At 39.8% G+C, this 23,184-nt stretch overlaps 2 protein-coding genes across 6 annotated transcripts in view; both read left to right on the top strand.

Annotated features, from left to right (window-relative positions):
* The first annotated feature begins 120 nt into the window (after nucleotides 1–120).
* vps72a (vacuolar protein sorting 72 homolog a) overlaps nucleotides 121–23,184 on the top strand; it is a 113,550-nt gene continuing 90,486 nt past the window's right edge. The window contains exons 1-6 of one of the 2 annotated variants that reach the window (XR_007945283.1): nucleotides 121–508; nucleotides 2,643–2,795; nucleotides 3,718–3,838; nucleotides 4,071–4,247; nucleotides 4,814–4,958; nucleotides 5,277–6,085. Coding sequence is in view for 1 of the 2 variants with exons in the window: in XM_022214223.2 (XP_022069915.1) it covers nucleotides 392–508; nucleotides 2,643–2,795; nucleotides 3,718–3,838; nucleotides 4,071–4,247; nucleotides 4,814–4,958; nucleotides 5,277–5,667 (1,104 nt within the window). In the remaining variant the exon portion in view is untranslated. Of the gene's footprint in view, nucleotides 509–2,642; nucleotides 2,796–3,717; nucleotides 3,839–4,070; nucleotides 4,248–4,813; nucleotides 4,959–5,276; nucleotides 6,170–23,184 lie in introns of those variants that run through there. The other variant, XM_022214223.2, reaches the window with a different exon arrangement.
* LOC110965309 (ras/Rap GTPase-activating protein SynGAP-like) overlaps nucleotides 17,576–23,184 on the top strand; it is a 75,511-nt gene continuing 69,902 nt past the window's right edge. For 2 of the 4 annotated variants that reach the window (XM_022214343.2, XM_022214504.2), the window contains exons 1-2: nucleotides 17,576–18,877; nucleotides 23,012–23,115. In XM_022214343.2, the coding sequence (XP_022070035.1) occupies nucleotides 23,016–23,115 (100 nt within the window). In that variant the 5' untranslated portion in view covers nucleotides 17,576–18,877; nucleotides 23,012–23,015. The remainder of the gene's footprint in view (nucleotides 18,878–23,011; nucleotides 23,116–23,184) is intronic. The other 2 variants (XM_022214426.2, XM_022214582.2) reach the window with 2 other exon arrangements.

A 23,184-nucleotide genomic window follows, 5' to 3' on the forward strand; every position in this document is an offset into this window, starting at 1 on the left:
CAACTAAACTAATTCTAAATAGTTTTATTAACAATTAAATAATCATGCTATGTCTAGTAAAACGTTATGAAAATTAAAATCAAAAGCAATTTTATTTAGAACATAAATTTCCACCGGTAGTACATGAACTGACCCGGAAGTGATGTTTAGCTTTAAGAAAGCAGAGTCTTGCGTTAGCGGTTAGCTGCATATTTAACTTGTATTTCTGTGTAGCAAAGCAGTATTTCTGACATATTGGCGCAAAATTTAATGACATTTATGGCGTAAAATTTTGAAAAGGCGCACTGATTGACGACTGGACGAAAGAAAGGTACCCTGAAACAGCCAAAACAGTGTAACAAGGCTAGCTATTTAGCCAAACGTAGGATAGCATTGTTTAGAAACTACAGCCATGACTCTAGCGGTCGATCGTGAGCCCAGAAAAACTGCGGGAAACCGCATGTCAAAACTACTGGATGCTGAAGAAGAGGACGAGTTCTACAAGACCACTTATGGAGGATTTAACGATGTGAGTAGCAAAACTGATAAACACGGGGTGCGCTAACGAGGTAGCATCAGCTAGCCGCCCGCTAGCTTCAGTTGGTTAACACTTGGACAGCTGAGTTTCAATCAGCTAGACTGGAATTACTGGCATATATACCCATAGTTGTCGACTGAAATTGACACATTATCACATTACGCTGTAATAAGTTTCAAACGAGTAGCAATCCGATTCTTTTGTTTGTATATTTCATTCATTCATAGAACTGCAGGTTACTATAATAGTCAATCACAGCAGAGTCCTGCAGTGCTAGTCATTATCCTGCCCAAAACCTGCACAATACCAACAGAACCCCTTTAAAGTTTAAAAATATTCCTTCGGGACTTTTTTTATACTTCTAAGAGACTTTTTTACATTTATTCCTTTGTTGTTTAATTAGCCCAAACAAACATAATCCAATACCAAAACCCCCAAACTATTTTGGGTAAATACTCAGGAACTAGAACTCTTATACGGTTCAGTGCTGGAACAAATAAATGATGGTTGATATGAATCGGTGCTAATTAATTGCGTGTACTGCACCAGTCACAAGACGATCAATACTCAAACTTTATTTGGAAGAAAATTGGACATTATAAAGTAGCTAAAATGAGACATTTCTCATATTTATTCTTCCCTTAATGATATAACTGAATCGGAAGAATACTACAGTTACATCAATGTAATGCAACAGAGTTTGACAGCGGCATAAATCTTCCACAATTATTGTAATGATGAATCAGTGAGTCTCATACACTGTTATACTATAAGAACTGGCAGGGCTACTGCATTGGACTGCAGTAATGTTTTTGTAGTTGTACAGAATAATCTGTCAGTTCTGAGTGTGTGTTCAACTTAAAAGACTCACAATATATGATTTTTTCCCCCAGTTTAACTACTGTCATATCATTCCACCTGCACTTAATGCTACAGTTCAGTATGGGGTTTTCAAAAATTGCTCCTCAAATATGCGTTTTTAGAGAATAAGGAAACTTTGCATCAACCTGGATATTTCAGAGCTGTGAAAATTGTCTCGTCAGACATGCTTTGAGCAACAGTACTTTGTGAGAAATCCAATAGAACCTCCAACATTGAGAGGAAACATCTAAAATGAGTCTACCAAAATGTACCTCCCATTAAGGTTTGCAGCAGTTCAGGTCAGTCATCTAAAATAGTGACTGTGACTGCAGAATGTTCTTTCTGAGTCTAACAAATATGTTAGCGAGCTGTAAGGATGGAGGAGATGAGATTTAATGCCAGACTTTTCTTTTTCACAGCCAAATAGGGAAGAAAGTCCTACACTGTATGTGTCATAAAATTACACGCCATTATTTGTTATTATCGCAAAATTAATTTACAGCTTACACTTCAAGATGCTAATTTGTGTCCTTAATTTAAATCTGGCTAATTTTCTTCAAACAGCTGCTGGTTCAGAGGTCAGCTTGTGTAGGGGGACTTGGCAGCGACTGCTCTGGCAGTTCTGACAAGAGAAGCTACACAACAAATCACCATCAAAACCTGAGACGCCTCAGTGGTCTCAGTGGGAACTTTGATAAAACAGTGACAGTGTCTGTGCACACGCTTGAACCTGAATGCTAGAACATTTTGTAGCATTTTCAACCAAGGACTGAGGGTGTTTTTTTGTTAGTATGTTAGTGTTTGTATATGCTGTCCTCATTCCCTTGTCACAATTAACCAATTTTGTAGATTTTCTCTCTCATCTGTATAATTAATGGTTAGAGACATAATTGGTGTCTTTCTGCTTTCAAAAACTCTCTCAATTAACATTTATCCCAAAATAAGTCACATGTGCATTTGCTGATTTGAAGTTCCATAATATTTCTGTCCACAGTGTTTTATTTTGCCTGTCCCATATAAACCTAGTCCATGCATCTGACTGCTGTAGCTTAATGGGATGTTGCTCAGCATGTGTGTATATTATACACCAGCCTCATTAGCTAAGAAATGGTGACATTATTCTGTATTAATTTCATTAAAAATCTGAATACAAAAGCTTTGGGGAAATTTTGATGTTTTGATTCTTCAATACCTTGCATTTGCCTGTCTAATCCTATTTCATAACCTGTTGGCTAAATAATGCCCGTTTTCTTTTTACTTTCAGGAATCAGGAGATGATGAGTATCACGGAGAGCATTCAGACACAGAGGATGAGGTGGACAGTGACTTTGACATAGACGAAGGCGATGAGCCAGACAGTGACCAGGAGGAGGATGCACCTAAAAGGAAAAGTCGGGTTGTCACTAAAGCTTATAAGGTATTCAATCAGAGTTTGACTGAAAGCTTTTGCGTTCATCAATGAATTTAATTCTATGTTCATGTGTTTTTAAATGGCAAGCACACTGTTCTTGTGGCAGATATGCATTTTTAGGAATGATTCCCAACATAAATCCAGACACTATTTGTTTTTCCTTAAAAAAGCCCACACAGCACGCAGCAGTGATGCACCAGCACAAAGTTTAGGAGCATAATTTAAATCAACATTCAACAGAGCACTTTCATTTTGTTTCATCATATCTGCATTACTGATAGCTGCTTTGGTAATAAAGTGCCAATTTACAGAAATGACAATTTGCTGTTTTATCTTAAAGGATCTGCAAACTTTTCCCACAAATATTTGACTGCATTGAGAGCACGAATTGCTCTCTCCCTTAAACATATACAACCCTCATTTCTCACTCACATGGTGTTTGACATGTTATGTGATTATCTTAAAAAAAGCTGTGGCAGATTTGCAAGTCACACTGATGCCCCTCTCAATTTTGTGTAGCTCTCTCAAGGAAATGTTCACACGATGCAACTAAATTGGTGCAGTCTGGAGCCCTGAAGCTGCTTTTTACTATTGCTGTTCTGCAGCTCCACTGGAGCCATTGGTTGCCAAATGACATCCTCTGAACAGCAGCTCAGGGAACACAGCATAATTGATTTGGCAGCACGGTATTTAGATCACATTTCTAACTTTCTTTCAGAAGAAATGTAACTTATTTTGCTTTTTCATTTTACAGTTCCATGAACAGATGTCAAAAAAATAAGAGAGGAGGCATAATAATTTGAATAAAGGATATTTTTAATGTGTGTTTGTTGTGGTATCTTTAAGAAAATGTCCTGACTCGGTACAAAACTGTACATGGATGAAATGAATTTGCAGTTAATAGGCTTTTTATCTTGTTTAATCCAAGGAACCTATAAAGGTGGCAAAACCCAAACCTAAAAGACCCTCTGAGGAGCAGAAGAAGACTGAAAAAGCCAAAGTCGAGCTCAAAAGGAGGATTCCACAAGAATTCCAAGATTTTGGCGAGAGTAAGATACAAGCCTCCCACAAATGCCTACACACTGTTTTCATTCCCATAAATGATATTGAATAGTAGGAGCACATGATAATTACATCACAACTGCATCAGAAAATAACCTACACACACTGTTCCTGAACACACGGTTCATGGTGGGTTAGTTCTTGTGAAACGTTCTTGAACACTGATTCACCGTCTTTACTTGAGCTTTTTTTGAGCTGTGCTCCTTAACTCTTCACTAGCTCGGAAGTCTGTACGTCAGTCCACCAGTGAACACACACGGAAGACCAATCTGCGCTTACAGGAACGTCAGGATGCCCCTCGGAGGAGAAGAGGTGCCCACCGTGACCGACCCCTCACCCAGGAGGAGCTGCTGGCCGAGGCCAAAATAACAGCTGAGATTAATATTCGATCATTAGGTGAGAACATTCTGACGAGTCAGGTTGCCACCATTAAAGAATTAAATAAGATTAAAAAATATATAATTTATTGATCCCTGAAAGGAAACTATTTGTAACAGCAGCAAAACAGCAGTAAAAATGTTTGGCACCAAAAAAACAACAACATAGGACTACTAAAAAGCTGCCATAACAGGCTTCCGTATCAGTGACGCTCTCTCGTTTTGTTTCAAACTCAAGAAAAAAAAGTCTATACAGACTATAGAAGTTGAACCAAGATTATTATTGTTTTCAGCAGAAAAATAAAAAAAATCTCATTGCCCAAATAGAGAATAAATTACAACAAATATAGTAATTATAATTTATTGTTTATTATTTTTATTTTGATGATTCCAATTTTTCAAAAAAATGGTCATAGTTTGAGTAACATTGCTGTAGCTGCAGAGGTTTGTGGCGTCAGAATAAGTAAGTATGGGGTATCACAATCACAGTTACATTTGCTCCAAATTCTAATTATTAATTAGTAAATATCAATTTACTAGTAAGTAGTCTGAAATTGTTGGACCTATTTGGTTTTGTTTCTGTAGAAAACTATGAACGTCTGGAAGCTGATAAGAAGAAACAGGTCCATAAAAAGCGACGTTTCGAGGGACCAACCATCCGTTACCATTCAGTCCTCATGCCCCTCGTCTCCCACTCGGTCCTGAAAGAAGAAAACGTGGATGTTGAGGGGTGCGTATGTTCACCAGTGGCATTTTGTAGGATTTAGGAGTGATTTGACAAATATAATGCTGACCTTTCTGCTTCACGTAATATGCTTCCTATGCATTGGCCATGAGTATTTAATCCTTTTTAGATTACCATATGTCAGGACTTATCTTGATGATTATCTGTTATGTAATTTAGCATTTTTAAATTGGCTACTGTGATATCTGCACCTCAATTTTAATTTTTGTTCCTAAATTTGGTCAAACCAATCATTAAAAAAATACAGCAACAGTGCAAATCTTGTGAACAGCATACTAATTGTATTATTTCCATTTTCCAAAGGCTGGATCAGGACCTTCCTCAGACTGCACCACAGAATCCCACCACACCTGCCCAGCAGCCTGCAGGAGGCCTGTGCTCCCGTACTTATATAACGTTCAGCGATGACGAAGCTTTCGAGGCGGCTTTTCCACACGGCGCCCAGTCCAGCCCTCAGCTGCCCGTCCAGGAGGTTTGTCCCGTCACCCACAAGGCCGCACTGTACCGAGACCCGGTCACAGACATACCTTACGCTAACACACGAGCCTTCCGCATCATCCGAGAGGCGTACCGTAAATACGTGGCGGCTCATGGATTTCCGAACACTTCGAGTGGGGTGACGGGACTCGACTCCTCGGCTACGAAGGGCGCCCGGCAGAAAATGGTCGTCAAGCAGAGTGCGGTTTCCACATAGGGTTGTTTCAAAGGGATAGTCACAAATTGGTGGGTGTTTCTGACTTGACTGAGAAAAAAACACAACCAACTACAGTTCTCTCTTCACGTTATTTTTATTCCGATTGGTACCATTTCTCTGTCACCAGGAATTTACAGAAAAAAATCTGACATTTTGGGATTGAACAGTCGCTGTGCTACAGTTGAAGCAATTAAACATTTGGCCAATTTTGAAGGCACAAAATTGAATTGCTTGTAGTACAACAACTGTGTTAACATTACCACAACTAAATCACTTTCTGCATACCCTTGAACTGCAAGAAATCTTATTTGTGAAGCCTTTATGTATGGAAGTTAAATTTGTGCGTTTTGTACGTCTCTGCTCCAAATTGGCAGCTTCGTTTTTTTTGTTAGTTTTTCTTTTTTCTTGCTTCTTTTGCGTTTCTTTTTTTTTTACCAGTGTTTTTTTCCTTACCCACAATGTACATACTTCTCAATACAATAATAAATATTTGAAACTTGGAGTAATTAAGATGTACTTTTTCATTAAGGTTGGATTTCAAAGACATTTCACAAACAAACAAACAGCGGAACAACAGCTTGTAGGAACCAAATCACGAGTCTCCAGAGTTGCATTCGTTTAACATTCCCTGCAGCCCGTTTCATCTTGTCCCCACCAGAATAATTGTGATATATTGTAATGCCCTTCTTCTCTTAATTAATTATGACAATATCCTTCCACAGAGACTTTTTTGTGTGTGGGTGAGACGACAAAAACACAAAATGTTGTGTTTGTTTTTAAAAATATTAATTTCGTATTCGGTCTAAAACCATTACTGAAACCACATGAGATCATATTCTCAAAGCTGGGCCCTGTAGTTTAATTTGTTGTCTGTCTGACAAACCATTGCAACAGTTTTAATTGATCAAAGCATTAAAAGCTGTAATTCATACACAATTCCTCCCTCCTGTTGCATGTTGATGAGGATTAACACGAGCACAGCATATCTTTGTATTAAGTGACAGCCATTGCTTTTTCTTCTAGTTTTGAGTTCTTGTTCTTTTTTTCTTCCTCATTGTTTGGTCTGGTAGTTAACATTTCCAGTGTCTGCTTGCTGCTTCGCTCTGCAGACAGCCCAATCTAAAAAACCAGACTGTTTATAAAGCATTTGCAGCTTCTTTGAGTGGGTCGAGAAGCTGTTACAAAAGGGTGTTTTTCTGTTCATGGTTAATAGCAGAAAATTGTTTGAGCCTCAGTCCCGAACAATGCCGCTTGGCTGATCCCTCTAGGACCTTAAATTAGGTTTTCTATATTTATTCTCTCAGTGCAGTCACAGAGCAGCAGAGTCACCCCTGAACACCACTGAGTGCTTGACTAGTGTGGCATCTTTAACCCATCACACACTGAACAAAAATCACTCGCTCGCTCAGTGTCCTGTAGTTTCAGTCTCATTGAAGCTCAGCAGGTCTTTAAATGTTAACATTTAGTCCCTGAGGTTTCAGTGTCTAAAGTAGTCAAGGTTGAAAGTCACAGTACAGCAGTAACTACCTTACACATTACAGCCATGGAAAAAATCATTAGACCATTATGTTTCTTCAATTTCTTGTTCTTTTTAATTCCTGGTACCACTAAAGGTGTATTACCTGAAGAAAACAATGAACCTGACAAAAAAAATGCAGCTGATTAGGTTAGGAGGAAGCCTGGGGGGGGGGCTGCACAGTGAGGTAGTGGTTAGCACTTTTGCCTTACAGCAAGAAGATCCCCAGTTCAAATCCTGGGGTTGGCCTGGGATCTTTCTGCATGGAGTTTGCATGTTCTCCCTGTGCATGTGTGGGTTTTCTCCGGGCACTCCGGCTTCCTCCCACAGTCCAAAAATATGCTGAGGTTAATTGATTACTCTAAATCTCCCCCCACCCCCACCCCCGCGACCCTAGTGAGGATAAAGCGGTGTATAGAGGATGGATGGATGGATGGAAGCCTCTGGGGTTGATTCAGTCTGGCTGGAACAGGGCAAATGAAGGGCGAATGAACAAGGTCATGTTTGGGATTACTCTTGAAAACAGTCTTCTTCCATCAGCTGGAAACTCTTTCCTGCCTCCAATGACTGGATTTTCCAACAAGACAATGCCCCTTGCCACACAGCAAGGTCGGTTAAAGTCTGGATGGAGAACCAATACATTAGAACCATGTCTTGGTCTGTTCCATCACCAGATCTAAATCCAATTGAAAACCTGTGGAAAATCATGAAACGCAAAATGGAGAACCACAAGACCAAAAACAAAACAAATTACTTTGAATTAGTGCAACAGGAATGGGCTGCTGTGACAGCAGAACAATGTCAGAAGCTGGTGGAGAGCATGAAGAGACGCATGTCTGCAGTCATCAGAAACAATGGTTTTGCAATTAAGTACTAACTCCTGTGTGGATCATGTGACTAAAACAGAGAGAAAAGAAAACATGGAATGTCTAAAAGCTGTTTTTGTCAGTACAATACCATAGCTATAGATGTAAGAACTGAAGTCATTTTGGTTATTAAGAAAACCATGGAAAATGTCTGATATCAGCTCTTACACACGTGGACAAAATTGTTGGTACCCCTCAGTTAAAGAAGGAAAAACCCACAATTCTCACTGAAATCACTTGAAACTCACAAAAGTAACAATACAAATTTATTGAAAATTAAATAATCAAAAACAGCCATTACTTTTGAATTGTTGATTAACATAATTATTTAAAAAAACAAACTAATGAAACAGGCCTGGACAAAAATGATGGTACCTCTATAAAAGATTGAAAACTATTTGACCAGAGTGACATGATTAACTCAGGTGTGTCATTTAATTGACATCACAGGTGTTTCCAAACTCATAATCAGTCAGTCTGCCTATTTAAAGGGAGACAAGTAGTCACCCTGCTGTTTGGTGAAAAGGTGTGTACCACACTGAACATGGACAACAGAAAGCGAAGGAGAGAATTGTCCCAGGACATCCGAAAAAAATGATAGACAAACATCTTAAAGGTAAAGGCTATAAGGCCATCTCTAAACAGCTTGAAGTTCCTGTGACAACAGTGGCTCATATTATTCAGAAGTTCAAGACCCACGGGACAGTAGCCAACCTCCCTGGACGTGGCCGCAAGAGGAAAATTGATGACAAATTGAAGAGACGGATCATTCGAATTGTATCCAAAGAGCCCAGAGCGACCTCCAAAGAAATTAAAGGTGAACTCCAAGGCCAAGGTACATCAGTGTCAGATCGCACCATTCGTCGTTGTTTGAGCCAAAGTGGACTTCATGGGAGACGACCAAGGAGGACACCACTGCTGAAAAAAACTCATAAAAAAGCGAGACTGGAATTTGCAAAAATGCATGTTGACAAGCCACAAAGCTTCTGGGAGAATGTCCTTTGGACAGATGAGACCAAACTGGAGCTTTTTGGTAAGGCACATCAACTCTATGTTCATAGACTCAAAAACCAAGCATACGAAGAAAAGAACACTGTCCCTACGGTGAAACATGGAGGAGGCTCAGTAATGTTTTGGGGCTGCTTTGCTGCATCTGGCACAGGGTGTCTTGAAAGTGTGCAAGGTACGATGAAATCTGAAGACTATCAAGGCATTCTGGAGAGAAATGTGCTGCCTAGTGTCAGAAAGCTTGGTCTCAGTCGCCGGTCATGGGTCTTCCAACAGGACAACGATCCAAAACACACAGCCAAAAACACCCAAGAATGGCTGAGAGAAAAGCGTTGGACTATTCTAAAGTGGCCTTCTATGAGCCCAGATCTGAATCCCATTGAACATATGTGGAAGGAGCTGAAACATGCCATTTGGAGAAGACACCCATCAAACCTGAGACAACTGGAGCTGTTTGCTCATGAGGAGTGGGCCAAAATACCTGTTGACAGCTGCAGAACGCTCATTGACAAATACAGAAATCGTTTAATTGCAGTGATTGCCTCAAAAGGTTGTGCAACAAAATATTAAGTTATGGGTACCATCATTTTTGTCCAGCCCTATTTCATTAGTTTGTTTTTTTAAATAATTATGTTAATCAACAATTCAAAAGTGATGGCTGATTTTGATTATTTAATTTTCAATAAATTTTTATTTATTGTTACTTTTGTGAGTTACAAGTGATTTCAGTGAGAATTGTGGGTTTTTCCTTCTTTAACTGAGGGGTACCAACAATTTTGTCCACGTGTGTAAATGAACTCTTATGAGCTATTTTTGTTGTTCTCATATTTGTCCAATCAAGTGTACCTTTAGTTGTACCAGGCCTTTAAAACGAACAAGAAATTGAAGAAAACAAGGGTGGTCGAATAGTTTCTCCATGAGTGTATGTCTTATATTAGAGTTGTTTTCATGGAAGCTTTGCCATTCATACTTGAGCCGGGAACATGATCGATGAGGATGACAGGTGAAGCCAGTTTCAGGCACAAATCCTGCAGGCTCTGCCTTCAAATCACTTTAGCTTGATGTTCAGGCAGAAATTTTCACATTTGCAGGAAAGCTCTGAAAATTCTGAGCTGTTGCTGCTTCCAGCATCGTTTCTTTCAACCACATTTTCTCCTGTGTTTACTGTAACATCCTGATGATGTTAAGCGGAGCATCTTGTTACACAGTCTGCCTTCTGTGATGGGAGTGTAACCAGGCTTTTGATGTCTGCGCCTTTTTTGCCGTTTCTTTTTACCTGTCTGCTGAGATCTGTGATCTTTAAGCCCTGCTTCTGCACTCACCTCATACGCTGTGAAAACCCCGTCTGTTTTGTGTATTGATCTAACCTGATAGAAAATGTTTTTTCCTTTAGAACTTAAAAGTTGAACTGTGGTTGCCAAGATGAACCGACAAACATTATCTGCTTCCCAAAGCCTCGCTAAATCAGATCAGGGTTTAAGTAGGTAGTGTTTTCATATTGCTAAAGCATACTCCTACTTTGATTCTCCCACAATGCAGTGCTCAAAAGAAAATTGAACTGCTTACAGCTGGAAAATTACACTTAAAGAGGAGGGTTTTGAAACAGCTCCAAAGAAACCGAAGACGATATAAACTAATTAATTTTTGGATGAACAGTTGTTTTTCTGTCTCCTAAAGTTTAATTGGCAGTAACATTCTGAAGTTGCAGTTCAATTATTTGTTGTTCAAGGTACAGTTCTGGAAAAAGATTGTTGATATTTAGCTAGCACGTGTAGATGAGTCAATATATAATTACAGGACGTTTTGTAACATAGCTGACAGGTATCATAGTTGACAGTTTTGCTGTTTTCAGGCCTAAAATCAACATGGAACCAAACACCACATGGCATTTTTACAGAAAGATTCTTCTAAAATATTACATATACAAAAAAGAAGTATCTGTCATGATTAGGGACTTTTGACGTCCATGTGATATATCTTACATACATTTTTATTACAAGTTAAAAAAAAAGTTTTTATGTTCATTCTGATCACGTCTTTACAAATTCCATAATTATTTATTATGGAAACAGTCCCTTATTAATAAAAAATGACTGGATATCACTAAAATGTCAACTAAACAACTGTCCCAATTTAATAACAACCACCTTCTAATTAGATAAACAATAATAAAATGAGCTTTTTCAAAAATAGTTTTGATTGTGTTCTTTTTATTAAGTTGAGATAACCATGACAGATGTTTCTTTTTTGGCAATATATCGAATTTTACGTGGAAAGTAACAAATTGTTAGCCTAGCCGCGCTAGACCCATGTTCTGAAGGCACAAGGGTCTAGGCACGCTTGACAGGGAGGGAGGCGGGCTAAAAGGTTGTCTATCAAATCACTCTGCAGCAATTGGGTAGGTATACAACCAATCAGCGCAATGAATAGGCTCCTAGAGCACCGGAAATCAGAGGATGCGGTAGTTCAGTGAAGCCTTATTTATACAGTCAATGGGTGAAGCTCAAGTAGATGACAGACATGTTAACAGAAAGATTATTCAGAGTCAGTGCTAATGGAGCTCAACGACTGTTGTCATTTTTGTTGTCGACCCTGGCAGAGAATTAAATTCATTGCCGTGGGTTGTCTAGCACGGCTAGGCTAGTTGTTTCCGGTTGTTTCTGTCAGAATCGTCGCGCCTCTGTCGTCACTTAGTTACGCCCGCTTTCTGACTCTACACTTCATGGTGATTGGTCCTGCCAGTTTTAGGAGAATCCAGCCTCGAGCCTTATGGAGGGTAACTAGACCCACCCTGGCAGAGAATTAAATTCATTGCCGTGAGTTGTCTAGAGCGGCTAGGCTAACAAATTGTATCTGTGTCCGAGAAATCACTTTCAACTAATTTACTCATTACAAAACACCTCTCAAGGAAGTGTGTTAATTCCAGATCACATGACCTGCTCCACATGATGTCATTTCCTCCTAAAGAAAAGCCTGGCAAGACTCCAAGGCTTTCTGACTTATTTAATATAAAATAGTGTGTGAGTCAAATGTGGATTTTTGGCATGCCAACAGGTTTACTACAATATCTTTATAAATAACTTTCAATTTCAATTTTACTCAATTATATTTAGAATATTGTAGAAGAATCTTTGTGTAAAAATGTCGTGGTGTTTGGTTATAGGCAGCCATGTTGATTTTAGGCCTGAAAACAGCAAAAATGTCACTTATGATACCTGTAAACTATGATACAAAAAGTGGCGCAATTAGGTATTGACCGTGCAATAGTCAGCTCATCGCAATCTACTCAAATGGACCTCAACAGCACATTTAGATATGTGGAAGTTAGCAGCTTGTCTGTCCAAAAGAAGAGCACACAAGTTAGTAGTTACTGGATATAATTCCACTTGTATTAATATTCTTTACTATTATTAACATGTTTTAATGCGTTTATTGTTGGACTGTCTTTCATTCTCTTTGTGATTAGTTCATTTTCCTCAATTTGGCTTTCTTTGCAGCATTGTTAGCTGTTGCCAAAGCTAGATTAGCAACTTTACCTGCAGGATTTTGTGCCACTGAATCAGACTTTCCATCATTTGAAGGAACATGGAGGTGCATTTTTAGAACAGTCCATAGGAGCAATGCTCTCTGTATGAAAAGCCTTGCTCAAGTCTCCAGTCTCAAATTAGATTTTCTAAAACCTGAAAGCTCAGTGTACAATTCTTTGACCAATGGCTCCAAAAGATAGCTCAAGATGTCACATTTTTAGGGAAGATAAAAGAGATGGGGGTGTGATGTAGTCACCTTAACGTATTAAATAACTGCAAGACCGAAGATCAAATCGCCTTCACTGTTCATTTAGTCAGATGGTTTCTGTCATGATGCAAACAATGCTGCATACAAGCCGTTTCTGAGGAAACAAAATGAGTCCAGAACAGGATGAAAGGCCCCTGAAAAGACGTCTAAAAAAAGTCTTAGTGGGTGTAGCGAAGAATCATTGTCTCAAGTAATTTCCCTTGTTGTTTCATGACTAAACCCAAATCATAATTTAGCTCACAGTGTCCGCTTATTGTGTGCGTTGCCATCTACACATTGTTGACACAATCCTTCACAGCAGTGCTCCGAGCCAAACTGTGTTCAGCCTGCTGGTATCTTCACTTTTTAAGGATATAGATTTCAAAGAGCACGTTGCACAAAACGATCTGGCTGTGGTGTCACTTTGCATTCATATCGACATTGGCAAAAAAGGAAAATTTCATTATGCCTTTTCAATTCTATCAACCTCAATACTTGTTCTTTGAAAGCAACTGCTGCCCACACACTGTGCCACTTGCTTTGGTGAAGAAGAAGAAAAAAAAATAACACATTAATTCAAAAATAACAAGTTATCCCTTAAAGCGATGATGATGAATTCAGTGTCAGGCTAAGCCAACGTCTCGGGCGGATAGACGGATATAATATATGCAGCTGAAATATTTAGCCAGCAGTGTTTCTGTGCCATTGCAGTTTTAATTCGTCCGAACGCTTCTCATATCCTCTGCAACAACAGAATAGTGAAAGCTTTGTCTCCCACATGCTGCACAGTGCATATGGTACCAATTGAACAGTTTTCAGAATAGGAAGAGAAGGGAACTGCATTATCGCTCGTTCTAGTGTGGTAGTTGCCATGGAGACGAGTGTAGGTGGTGTACTGTGCTGTACTCTGTGCTGTACTCCTTCCCTTGTCCTCTCCCCTCTTCTGTTGCCCACCCTCTCTGTTCTGCTATCTGCAACATCCGTGTAACTTTCATTCCTTCGTATTTACTCAAATATTTCTGCTGTTATTTTTTTTTCCATTCTGCTGGATTTGCGTCGCTGCTTCGAGCAGTTTGAAATCACGTTCAAATGAAAGGAACAGCTTGAAATGAGTCAACCTTGGTTGCGATCATTAATTAGTGTCATTTGTGGACAGAAAATGTTTATATAAGTGTCATTTCTACATTACTTTCAGGATTGTAAATGTTCTAATGTTGCATTTTCTTCACTCTCTGGTTCTGCTTGGATCACTTGAATCCTTCAGCATTTTTTTTACAAATTTGTTTCCTGCTGACCGCCCAAGTTCTTGTATCTGTTCTGCTTTGTCAGTCTCTTCTTTTTGCAGACCAGCTATTCTTTTATCAGTTTCCATGGAGATGTGTGCATGTGAGTGATTTAGTGAGGGTTGAGAGTGAAAGAGTGCGGATGTGTCATTTCCAGTTTGTGTCTTTGAAGGCTCCGTGATGCCGTCAACCGTCCCGATGCAGACCGTGATGTTCGGCGTGTCCTGATCCAGTTTTAGCAAATCTTCTCCTGACTTTTCTTGCATTCGGTGCATGTGGATTACACTTTAGGTCCCAGTAAAATTATCACAATAAAACCAAGTTTAAACCTGGAAGATAAAAGAGCTCTGCTGCAACCGAAATACGTACCAAAATGCCACATAGTCTTACCATCAACACGACTTTATACACAGAGGGTTACTGATTTATTTTAACCACTATTGTGTTTGCTTTGTCAGTGTATCAGAGGATCATTTGCATTAAGGATCAAAGGCTACAATTATTATGCTCCATTTACATCCTCATGTTTGTGACGTAGAGAGAAATAAAAACCAACCTCTAACCGGGTTCTAAATTCTTTTTCAGGCATTTATGTAACGCCATCTTTATGTATGCCCACGAAATGATCTATGACACATTCAGGATTTAACAATTAGCAATAGACATTTATATAACATGTTTACATGGCGGATATTCAAATAACAATCCTTTTGAGGTAGAACAATCGCTGTTGCCTCCACACAACTGGACCTATATGGACGGTATTGTCAGACTGTGACCAGAATAGAAGATCTACTACAGTCGATTCCAATCCAAATGAGACACCCACTGATGTTGAATTCTCCAGCGCTCGAGTTATTGGCTTCCTTTGAACACAAAAAACATCGCTGTGACCTTGAAGAATGGCTCCCAATTCTTAAGTGTGTCTTAAATAACACTCACAGATCTGTAAGTGAGGAGCTGATGTCAGTGAAACAAAGCTTTCCTTTGAGCCTCAACCTTCATTTAGTGCAAAAAGACCTTCTGTCATTCAGCAGGAAGATGATTAAGGTTTAGCAGTTAGTCAGATTAAGAGAGTATTTTGCAACTTTATAAGCTTTTTCATAATATATTCCTGACTTGTGTTGTTGGATCTGTGCTGTATCTGAACACTGAGACGGAATTTCATCTTGAAAAGACTAAACTTTGGAAAATACCCACTTCATTTGGCTAACTCAGACTGCTGAATCCTCATATTAGCTTTGGCTGCGCTTAAAAGGGCACTCCACTGATTTTACACTTGAGGATCATTTTACTACTCAGCCTGTGGAGCGAGTTGCATAATTTATTTATTTTTTCTGTGGCTCTTTGTGGAGCTTTCCAAATTTTGGGAAAATTACGCTGATGATATAATCTGGGTTGCTTCAATTTGGGCTTGTAGCCTCATATTGTGTAGCAGAAAGTTGGGCTGTAAACTCACATGGAGTTGAAAAGACATGTATTGTTCAGAGGAGGTAAAGATGCCACTGAGATGCACTGAGACCAGGTTTTGCAGGTTTTGCCACAGTGCCGCATCATTTAGCAAGCAAGTGCATGCAAATGTGCCTTCCTGGTGGATGATTTTTAATCTATATACTGTATTTCTTATGATTAATCCAGGATAGTTGTGACTGCAGCTACACACACATTTGCAAATTATCAAGACTGAAATCCTACTGGTAAGTATAAAATTAGATCGTTTAGTTTCTGGTATGCATTGATCTATTTCAGGGGTGTCAAACATGCGGCCCACGGGCCAAAACCAGCCCTCCAGAGGGTCCAGTCAGGCCTGTGGGAGGACTTTGTAAAGAGTAAAAATGACAGAGAAGACATCAACTGCAAAATGTAAATTTGTAAAACTATACATTGAAAATCATTTCCAGACAAGTTGTTTTGATCATAAAGTAAAATACGAGATTGCTCTTTGTTCTTTTGTCACTTTGTGTCTCATTTTTGTAATATTTTGTCTTGTTAATGTGTTTTTACGTCTGATTTTTGTTGTTTAGTTTCTCGTTTTTGTCGTTTTGTGTTTCATTTTTGTCTCACTTGTATTGTTTGTCTATTTTTTGTCCTTTTGTTTCTCACTTCTGTCTTTTTTTGGTCTCATTTGTGTCTTGTCTTTTTTTGTCGCTTTGTAGCTTTTTAAAAAAAAATTTTGTCTCCTTTTTTGTTTAGTTTTGTGTCATTTATCTCTTTTTTGTCATTTTGTTTCTCATTTTAGTCATTTTGTGTCTCATTTTTGTAATATTTTGTCTTGTTTTCTTGTTTTTTTGTCTGACCTTTGTTATTTTGATCATAAAGTAAAACACTATATCGTTTAGTTCCAGGTACAAGTGACTGAATGTTGTGTGTCTTTGTAGACACTCTGTGATCTGGAAGTTCCATCCATCCATTCTCTATACACCGCTTTATCCTCACTAGGGTTGTGGGGGTGCTGGAGTCTATCCCAGCTGATTCGGGCGAAGGCAGGGGACACCCTGGACAGGTCGCCAGTCTGTCACAGGGCTACATATACAAACAAACAATCACACTCACATTCACATCTACGGGCAATTTAGAGTAACCAATTAACCTCAGCATATTTTTGGACTGTGGGAGGAAGCCGGAGTACCCAGAGAAAACCCACGCATGTACAGGGAGAACATGCAAACTCCATGCAAAAAGATCCCAGGAAACCAGGGATCTTCTTGCTGCAAGGCGAAAGTGCTAACCACTACTCCACTGTACAGCCCTGATCTGGAAGTTGTAATGTGTAAATGATAAACTGATGCATAATGTTGTTGAAACTGAGTTTATTTTTCTCCAGAAATTTCAGGTTGTTCATAATGTTTTGTAAAAAGATCATTCTTTAAATGTGAACATTTTTGCAGTGAAACAAAGAACAAATTTGGAGTTTTGATTATTTCTAGGCTATTATGCTGTGATTTTACTGGTCACTTGAGATCAAATTGGGCTGAATGTGGCCCCTAAACTAAGATGAGTTTGACACCTCTGCACTAAAAGATCCTTATTCAAAGTTTGTTGTCAGCTGTGCCTGGTGCATATTCCATTATGTTACCACAAAGACATTCAGTGAATCTGCAGCTTTTGAAGATCTCTGGGGGGGGGGGGGGGGGGGGGTTAGTTTTACCAGTTGAAAGGGCTGAACTGTTTTAGTTCATCCATTTTCCACTGTGATCCGCCTTTGTGCTCAAGGGCACCGGCTTATTAAAATGATGTCCAAATATTGCGCATAGTGTGGTTCCCTGCGCTATAAAAAGCATCACTGCTGGCTAAAAATAAGTTTATGGAGATGTTTTATTTTTTCAGATGCACAGCTTTAATTGCAGCATCTCTCCTTTGACACAGCGGATCTGAGGAGCAACTTAAATGAACTTTGTGGCTCCCCAGCTTCATTTCCAATCGCAGCTTCCGTGGGCGACCGGCCGTCATCTCTCCGTGTTATTTTCGGGTGTTACAAACTCCAGAGCTGCTCCAGCGCAGGGCGGACTCTGGCTGCCTTTGGAGGCGTTGGTTTCTGCTGGTGTCTATCTTACGCGCTATCTCCGCCCTCAAGGGAGAGACTTCTCCGTTTACCGAGCACCCCCCTTTTTTCTCCCTTCCCCGTGCACTGCCGTTAAATCCCCCCCAAAATTTGAGGTGTGACGGACCGTGAGAGAGAGAAAAAAAGCGCAAAGGACGCCGCGTCAATTTGGCACCGGATTCATCCCCCTTCTCGTCATGAATTTCTGGATTATGAGGACGTCGTTATGCCGCGCAGGGTGAACTACAGACGCTTTCCAAGATAAAAAAAAAAACACCTAATTGTGCATGAATTAGATTTGGTTGAAATGCTGCTGCACATCTTTGGGATTTCGCCTGTAGATAATTGAGGAATTTTTCGACGCTTGTGTGGTTTTAGTGCGCGCAATGTGCAGCGGGTTTGTTGCTGCTGAGAGTTGGCACAGCCCAAAGGCATCACCTTACTGATGGTTCCTAACGTCGCTATGATACAGGATCCGCGTTAATCTCTGCACAGTGCTTCTGAACGTACATTTGAGTGGCAGGTGATGAACTGAACCGGCTCCGTTGGATGGTTTGACCAAATGCGCTAAAAGGAGTTAAGATTCCCCACATTATCCCGCGACACAGGGGGCTGTTTGAAGTCACATGCGCCCAGAACAAACAATTAAGATGACAAAACCCGTCCCCAGAAGAGATTGTCTTTATTACCGAGGAAGCTGCATTGGGATCACATCACAGTTCCTGGATAGAGTTGGAGGACGGGCAGCAGAGGAAGCAGAGAGGGAGGAGAAGCAGAGGAGAGCTGCTGAGCGCCACAACAGACCTGCTGCTGCTGCTGCTGACAGGGAAGCTTTGGCTTCAGTGATGGACTGAGCTGAAGGGATCCGCTTGACAGTGAGCTTCACGCTTTCCTCAGAAGCCTTCACACTTGACAAAGGCATGCACGGACACACTGCAGCATAGAGGTGAGAAACCAGGAGCGGGCTGCCCACTTTGAACACACCGCAACGACTTGGCCTAATGAGTGAGATATCCCTCAAGGAGGACAGCACTGGCCTTTCATTCGGAAACCATCTCTCAGGTCTGCACAAACTGCTTCTACCTTTGTCCCAAAAAACAAGTAAACCTGGAACCTCAGCCCCTTCCCAAGTGCCCTGGAAGCCCACCACCGGATTCAGTTTGGATCCACAGATGTAACTAAGCTGTTATAATTTCTTCACCAGGAAGTCCTGTGATTTTGGGTAAGTGTTGGGCACAAGAGTGGGCAGAGGGGGAAGCGACACACATCAAAACTTACAATCTAAATATCCATATCTGTTTAGATTGATGTTGCAGTGAAGTGACTGAGGTGTTTAAAGATGTTCCACCTTACAGCCTGACAGATCAGACAGTAGAGTGTGTATCAGCTGTGAGAGTGTCCGGCTTCTGTGTCCTTTAAGGTGATGGATTGGAGGATGCATGAACTCTAATGACACGGTGATGAGTTCAGGCAAACTGGGACATCAGCGTACAGATTTTATTAAAAAAACTTTTGCTAATCAATGTCATGCAAATGCCAGGTGCTCAAATGTTTTTGCATTTTCTTGGTAAAATGTTATTTTTTGACACCGTTAAACCTTTTTGTCATGGAGACCTTCACCGTTGCTTAGGTGATTTGGCCCACAACCAAAATGAACCGGTGGAAGAATCTGCAACCAGAGGCCGCCCCCTCCTTCAGCTCTGGAATGATGGCTGTTAGATTAGAGTTTCCACGTATGAAGTTCTTAGCATGCACCGTGTCCTTAAGTCTTCAGTGTCTTCAGATGCATTATGGGTGCACATTTGCATGAAAGAACAGGTTTGTGCAAAGCCTCTTTCATAAAGTGTAATTGACGTCCAGATTGCTTCAAAGTGTCACAGCTCATCTCATCCTGAAGGTACATAGTGTACACCTAAAGGACATCAAATTACGCTCATCATGACATAACATTTACTTTTGTGCCATTATGTCTGCAATTTAATATCCTACAGCACCACACTGCTGCTTCCCCTCACTGAGAAGAGTATTATTTATTCATATAATTTATATTCAGGAGCTTGCAAGTGCCTGCACAAACCCACTGCTGTCTCCAAGTGAAGTCGGTGCAAAGACATGGTTGATTGACAGTCAGCTTCTCTAGAGTCAGCCAGACTTTCTTTGCCTTTTTGCACTGATTTCAGTGATACCTGTAGTTTTATCATTAGCTTTCTCTGGCTGCACCTGCACAGACTGTAGGGGGCCTCTGGGAGCTGATTCTTTAACTCACTAAAGTCAAAATACAGTAAACGACAAGATAGGATTATTTCGGTTTGCCTTTGTGCTGTCATGTAATCAGCTTACTGCGATTTTGAGCACGTCGGCTTGTTTCAGTTCACAAAAATAGACGTTGCACTGATGAATATCTCTTACTAGGCTAAAGTAGCATTTGCCAAGAAGCGTCCCACTTTGACTGGACTTTGCACTGGGCTGTGTTTGTGTATTCTGAGCAGACAAAATGTGTGCTTTTACTTATTTACTGTTGTGACATTATTCCTTCATCTCAGCTGGCAGCAGATGTAGTCGATGATGGGACGCTGTCTTCATGGCCCATTATATCGCACAGTTCTGGCACAGTGTGGGCTCTTGCGTACTGTTCCCCATCCTAACCAAAAACATAATGCAGTGCAGAGAGAGGCACTTGAGTTAATGAAATGTCTGAGGCTGCACACTCGATGGAACAAGATAAGTCCGGCTCCCTCTGACTCATTGGCCCTCGCAGGATTTCCTCATCCTCCTCCACATGAAACGGCTATCCATATAAGATATGAGATATTTCACACGTCTCTTCATGGAATTATCCCGTTAGCTTAGCCGAAATAGAAAGACGTGAATCCTGGACGTCCATTAATCTCTCTAAATTCCTCCTGAACTGTTGAGAATCTGGACTTCTTGCCACTCTGTCACAGTTGTCAGCCGGGAGCCCGACAGCCGGCAAGGAGCTGATTCTACTCCAGCACCGAGTTTCCATCATAATTCTGCTGTTCTTCAGCCATCTTCAATGCAACACATGGAGCGGGCTTTTTCTCGCTGCCAAGGACACAAAGGCTTTGTCAGTCTGGTTGAATGTTCTCTAAAATATAAAAAACGTAGGGGCTCCTGTCAACCAGCTCATGTCCTGCAGTTTCCCCAAATTGTTTTCTCTGTACCTCCGTTCATGAATTTCTTTCCCATCCTCTTTTTTTTTGTGCACAGAAAACGCAAGATATTTTTACCCCTCTGGTAATTTTCCTCCATCCTGAGCCTCTCTCCTCAGTTAACACAGTCTGACGACGTACCACCTCATATCACCCATCTGTTTTTTCTTGCAGAACTGCCCAACAGACCTCTCCTCTTATTCTCCTCATCTTAATATGTTCATACATGGAGTTTGCCATCTCAGATTTCTGTGCTAACTAGATAGCATCTAATACAGCAGTGACTAACATTTAATTAGGAAATAATCAGATGTGACATGCTGGAGATATTCCAAAATTATTCCAAAATTATGTGCTGGCTTCTCCCCATGTCATAAAGACACGAATATCTTAAATGTTCTGTTCATATGTGCACAAATAAGCCCTGTTTTGGATAACCTTAAAAAATATTAGCTGTATTAATCCAATTTTAATCACAGAACAAGGAATAGAAGGGTCAATATATAATTGAGGGACTTTTGAAGCCCATGGGATTTATTTGGCATACATTTTTATTATAAATAAAGTTTTTATGTTCATTGTGATCATGTCTTTACAAATTCCATAATTATTTATTATGGAAACAATCACTTATTAATAAAAATGACTGGATAACACTAAAATGTCAACTAAATAGCCGTCCGACTTTAACAACAACCACCTTCTAATTAGATAAACAATAATAAAATGAGCTCATTCAAAAACGTCTTTATATTAAGTTCAGATAATCATGACAGATATTTCTTTTTTTCACAATATCTCAAATTTTATATGGAAAATAACAAACTATCACCTTCAACTAAGTTCCCCATTACAAAATCACCTCTCAAGGAAGTGTGTTAATTCCAGATCACATGACCCGCTCCACATGATGTCATTTCCTCCTGAAGAAAAGACTGGAAGACTCCAAGGCTTTCTGAATTATTTAATATACAATAGTGTGTGAGTCAAGCGTGGATTTATGGCATGTCAACAGGTTTACTACAATATCTTTACAAATAACTTTCAATTTCAATTTTACTCAATTGTATTTATAATATTCAGAAGACTCTTTGTGTAAAAATACCATGTGTTTGGATCTAGGCGGCCATGTTGATTTTAGGCCTGAAAACAGCAAAAATGTCAACTATGATACAAAAGTCCCACAATTATATATTGACCCAGAAAGCATGAGGAAATTAAAGGCCCTTCAACTTAGTTTTTCTTGTAGGAGATGTTCACTGTGCAGAGTCATTATTAAAGGAGACGTCTTGTATCCAGTAGATGGATTTTTGACATAAATGTTCATTGATTTTGCCTTTTTCAGCAAGACAGGAGTTGGAATCTTAAGGGTTTATAATCAGGTAATTGTACCTTTTAGTAGCTAAATCTTTGACAGAAATATTAGCGTATTCCTCGATTCATTTTTTTTCAGCGAGTCAGGAGGCAAAGATGTTATTTTAAAGGTTTATAATCAGGTAATTAAACCTTTTTATGTAGAAACCATTTCGGATACATATTAATATTCAAAGCAGAGTATTTTTATTACAGCTCCGCACATGCCTGGAGGGGATCTTTAAACGCCGGTGTCTCCTTATCAATTAATCATAGTAGCAGCTTGTGGTTGAGCAGCGTTGTGACATTTAGCCTGCAACTCTATAAAGGGCAGCTGTGATAGACTCGATGTAGGAGAACCTCCAGCGCTAAAACTGGTATTTTTCATGACTTTGACAAGTTTATAAGTGTGTTTACGTGCCCCGAAGTAGCCCCAGATTAAACCTCCCCTGTATTATCTTTGCATTCAAATCACACGGCTAAATATTAGCTTTTCTGAGAGATAAGTCCCTAATGATGTCTTACTGCTGTTTTAAATGCGTCTCCCAAATCCCTTGAAGAAGCCGAATAATCATGTAGATGAAAAAATACTCCATCTGCAGCATCTTGTAGCTGGAAATTACATTTTTCTGTGTTGTATTTGTACAATATAAACCAAAATTATGCAGTTTTGTTTGTATTTTTTGGTCATATTTCAATGTCACGTTCCTTTATTTCATATTTTCATACTCGATAACGTCTTTTTTGCCTCTGTTGTGTTGTAATTGTTGGTCCACTAGTGTCAAAAACTTAAACATAAAACAACAACAACTTGTGTCTGTGCCATATAGCTGCATGGACACATCTTCAAAGACGTGGCTCCCGCATCAGAGTCAGTTTGGGTTGGTTGGTCAAGCGGAGGTTTGCTGTGGTGGACCTGGAGTTTTAACCCCAAGTGAGTCAGTTTTAGACAAGAACAAGTCAACTTTTCTCCACTGTCAGCTTTGTCATTTCTCAGCCTTTC

The sequence above is a fragment of the Acanthochromis polyacanthus genome, chromosome 11 (assembly GCF_021347895.1).
Source record: "Acanthochromis polyacanthus isolate Apoly-LR-REF ecotype Palm Island chromosome 11, KAUST_Apoly_ChrSc, whole genome shotgun sequence".
NCBI classification, from domain to species: Eukaryota; Metazoa; Chordata; class Actinopteri; family Pomacentridae; genus Acanthochromis; species Acanthochromis polyacanthus.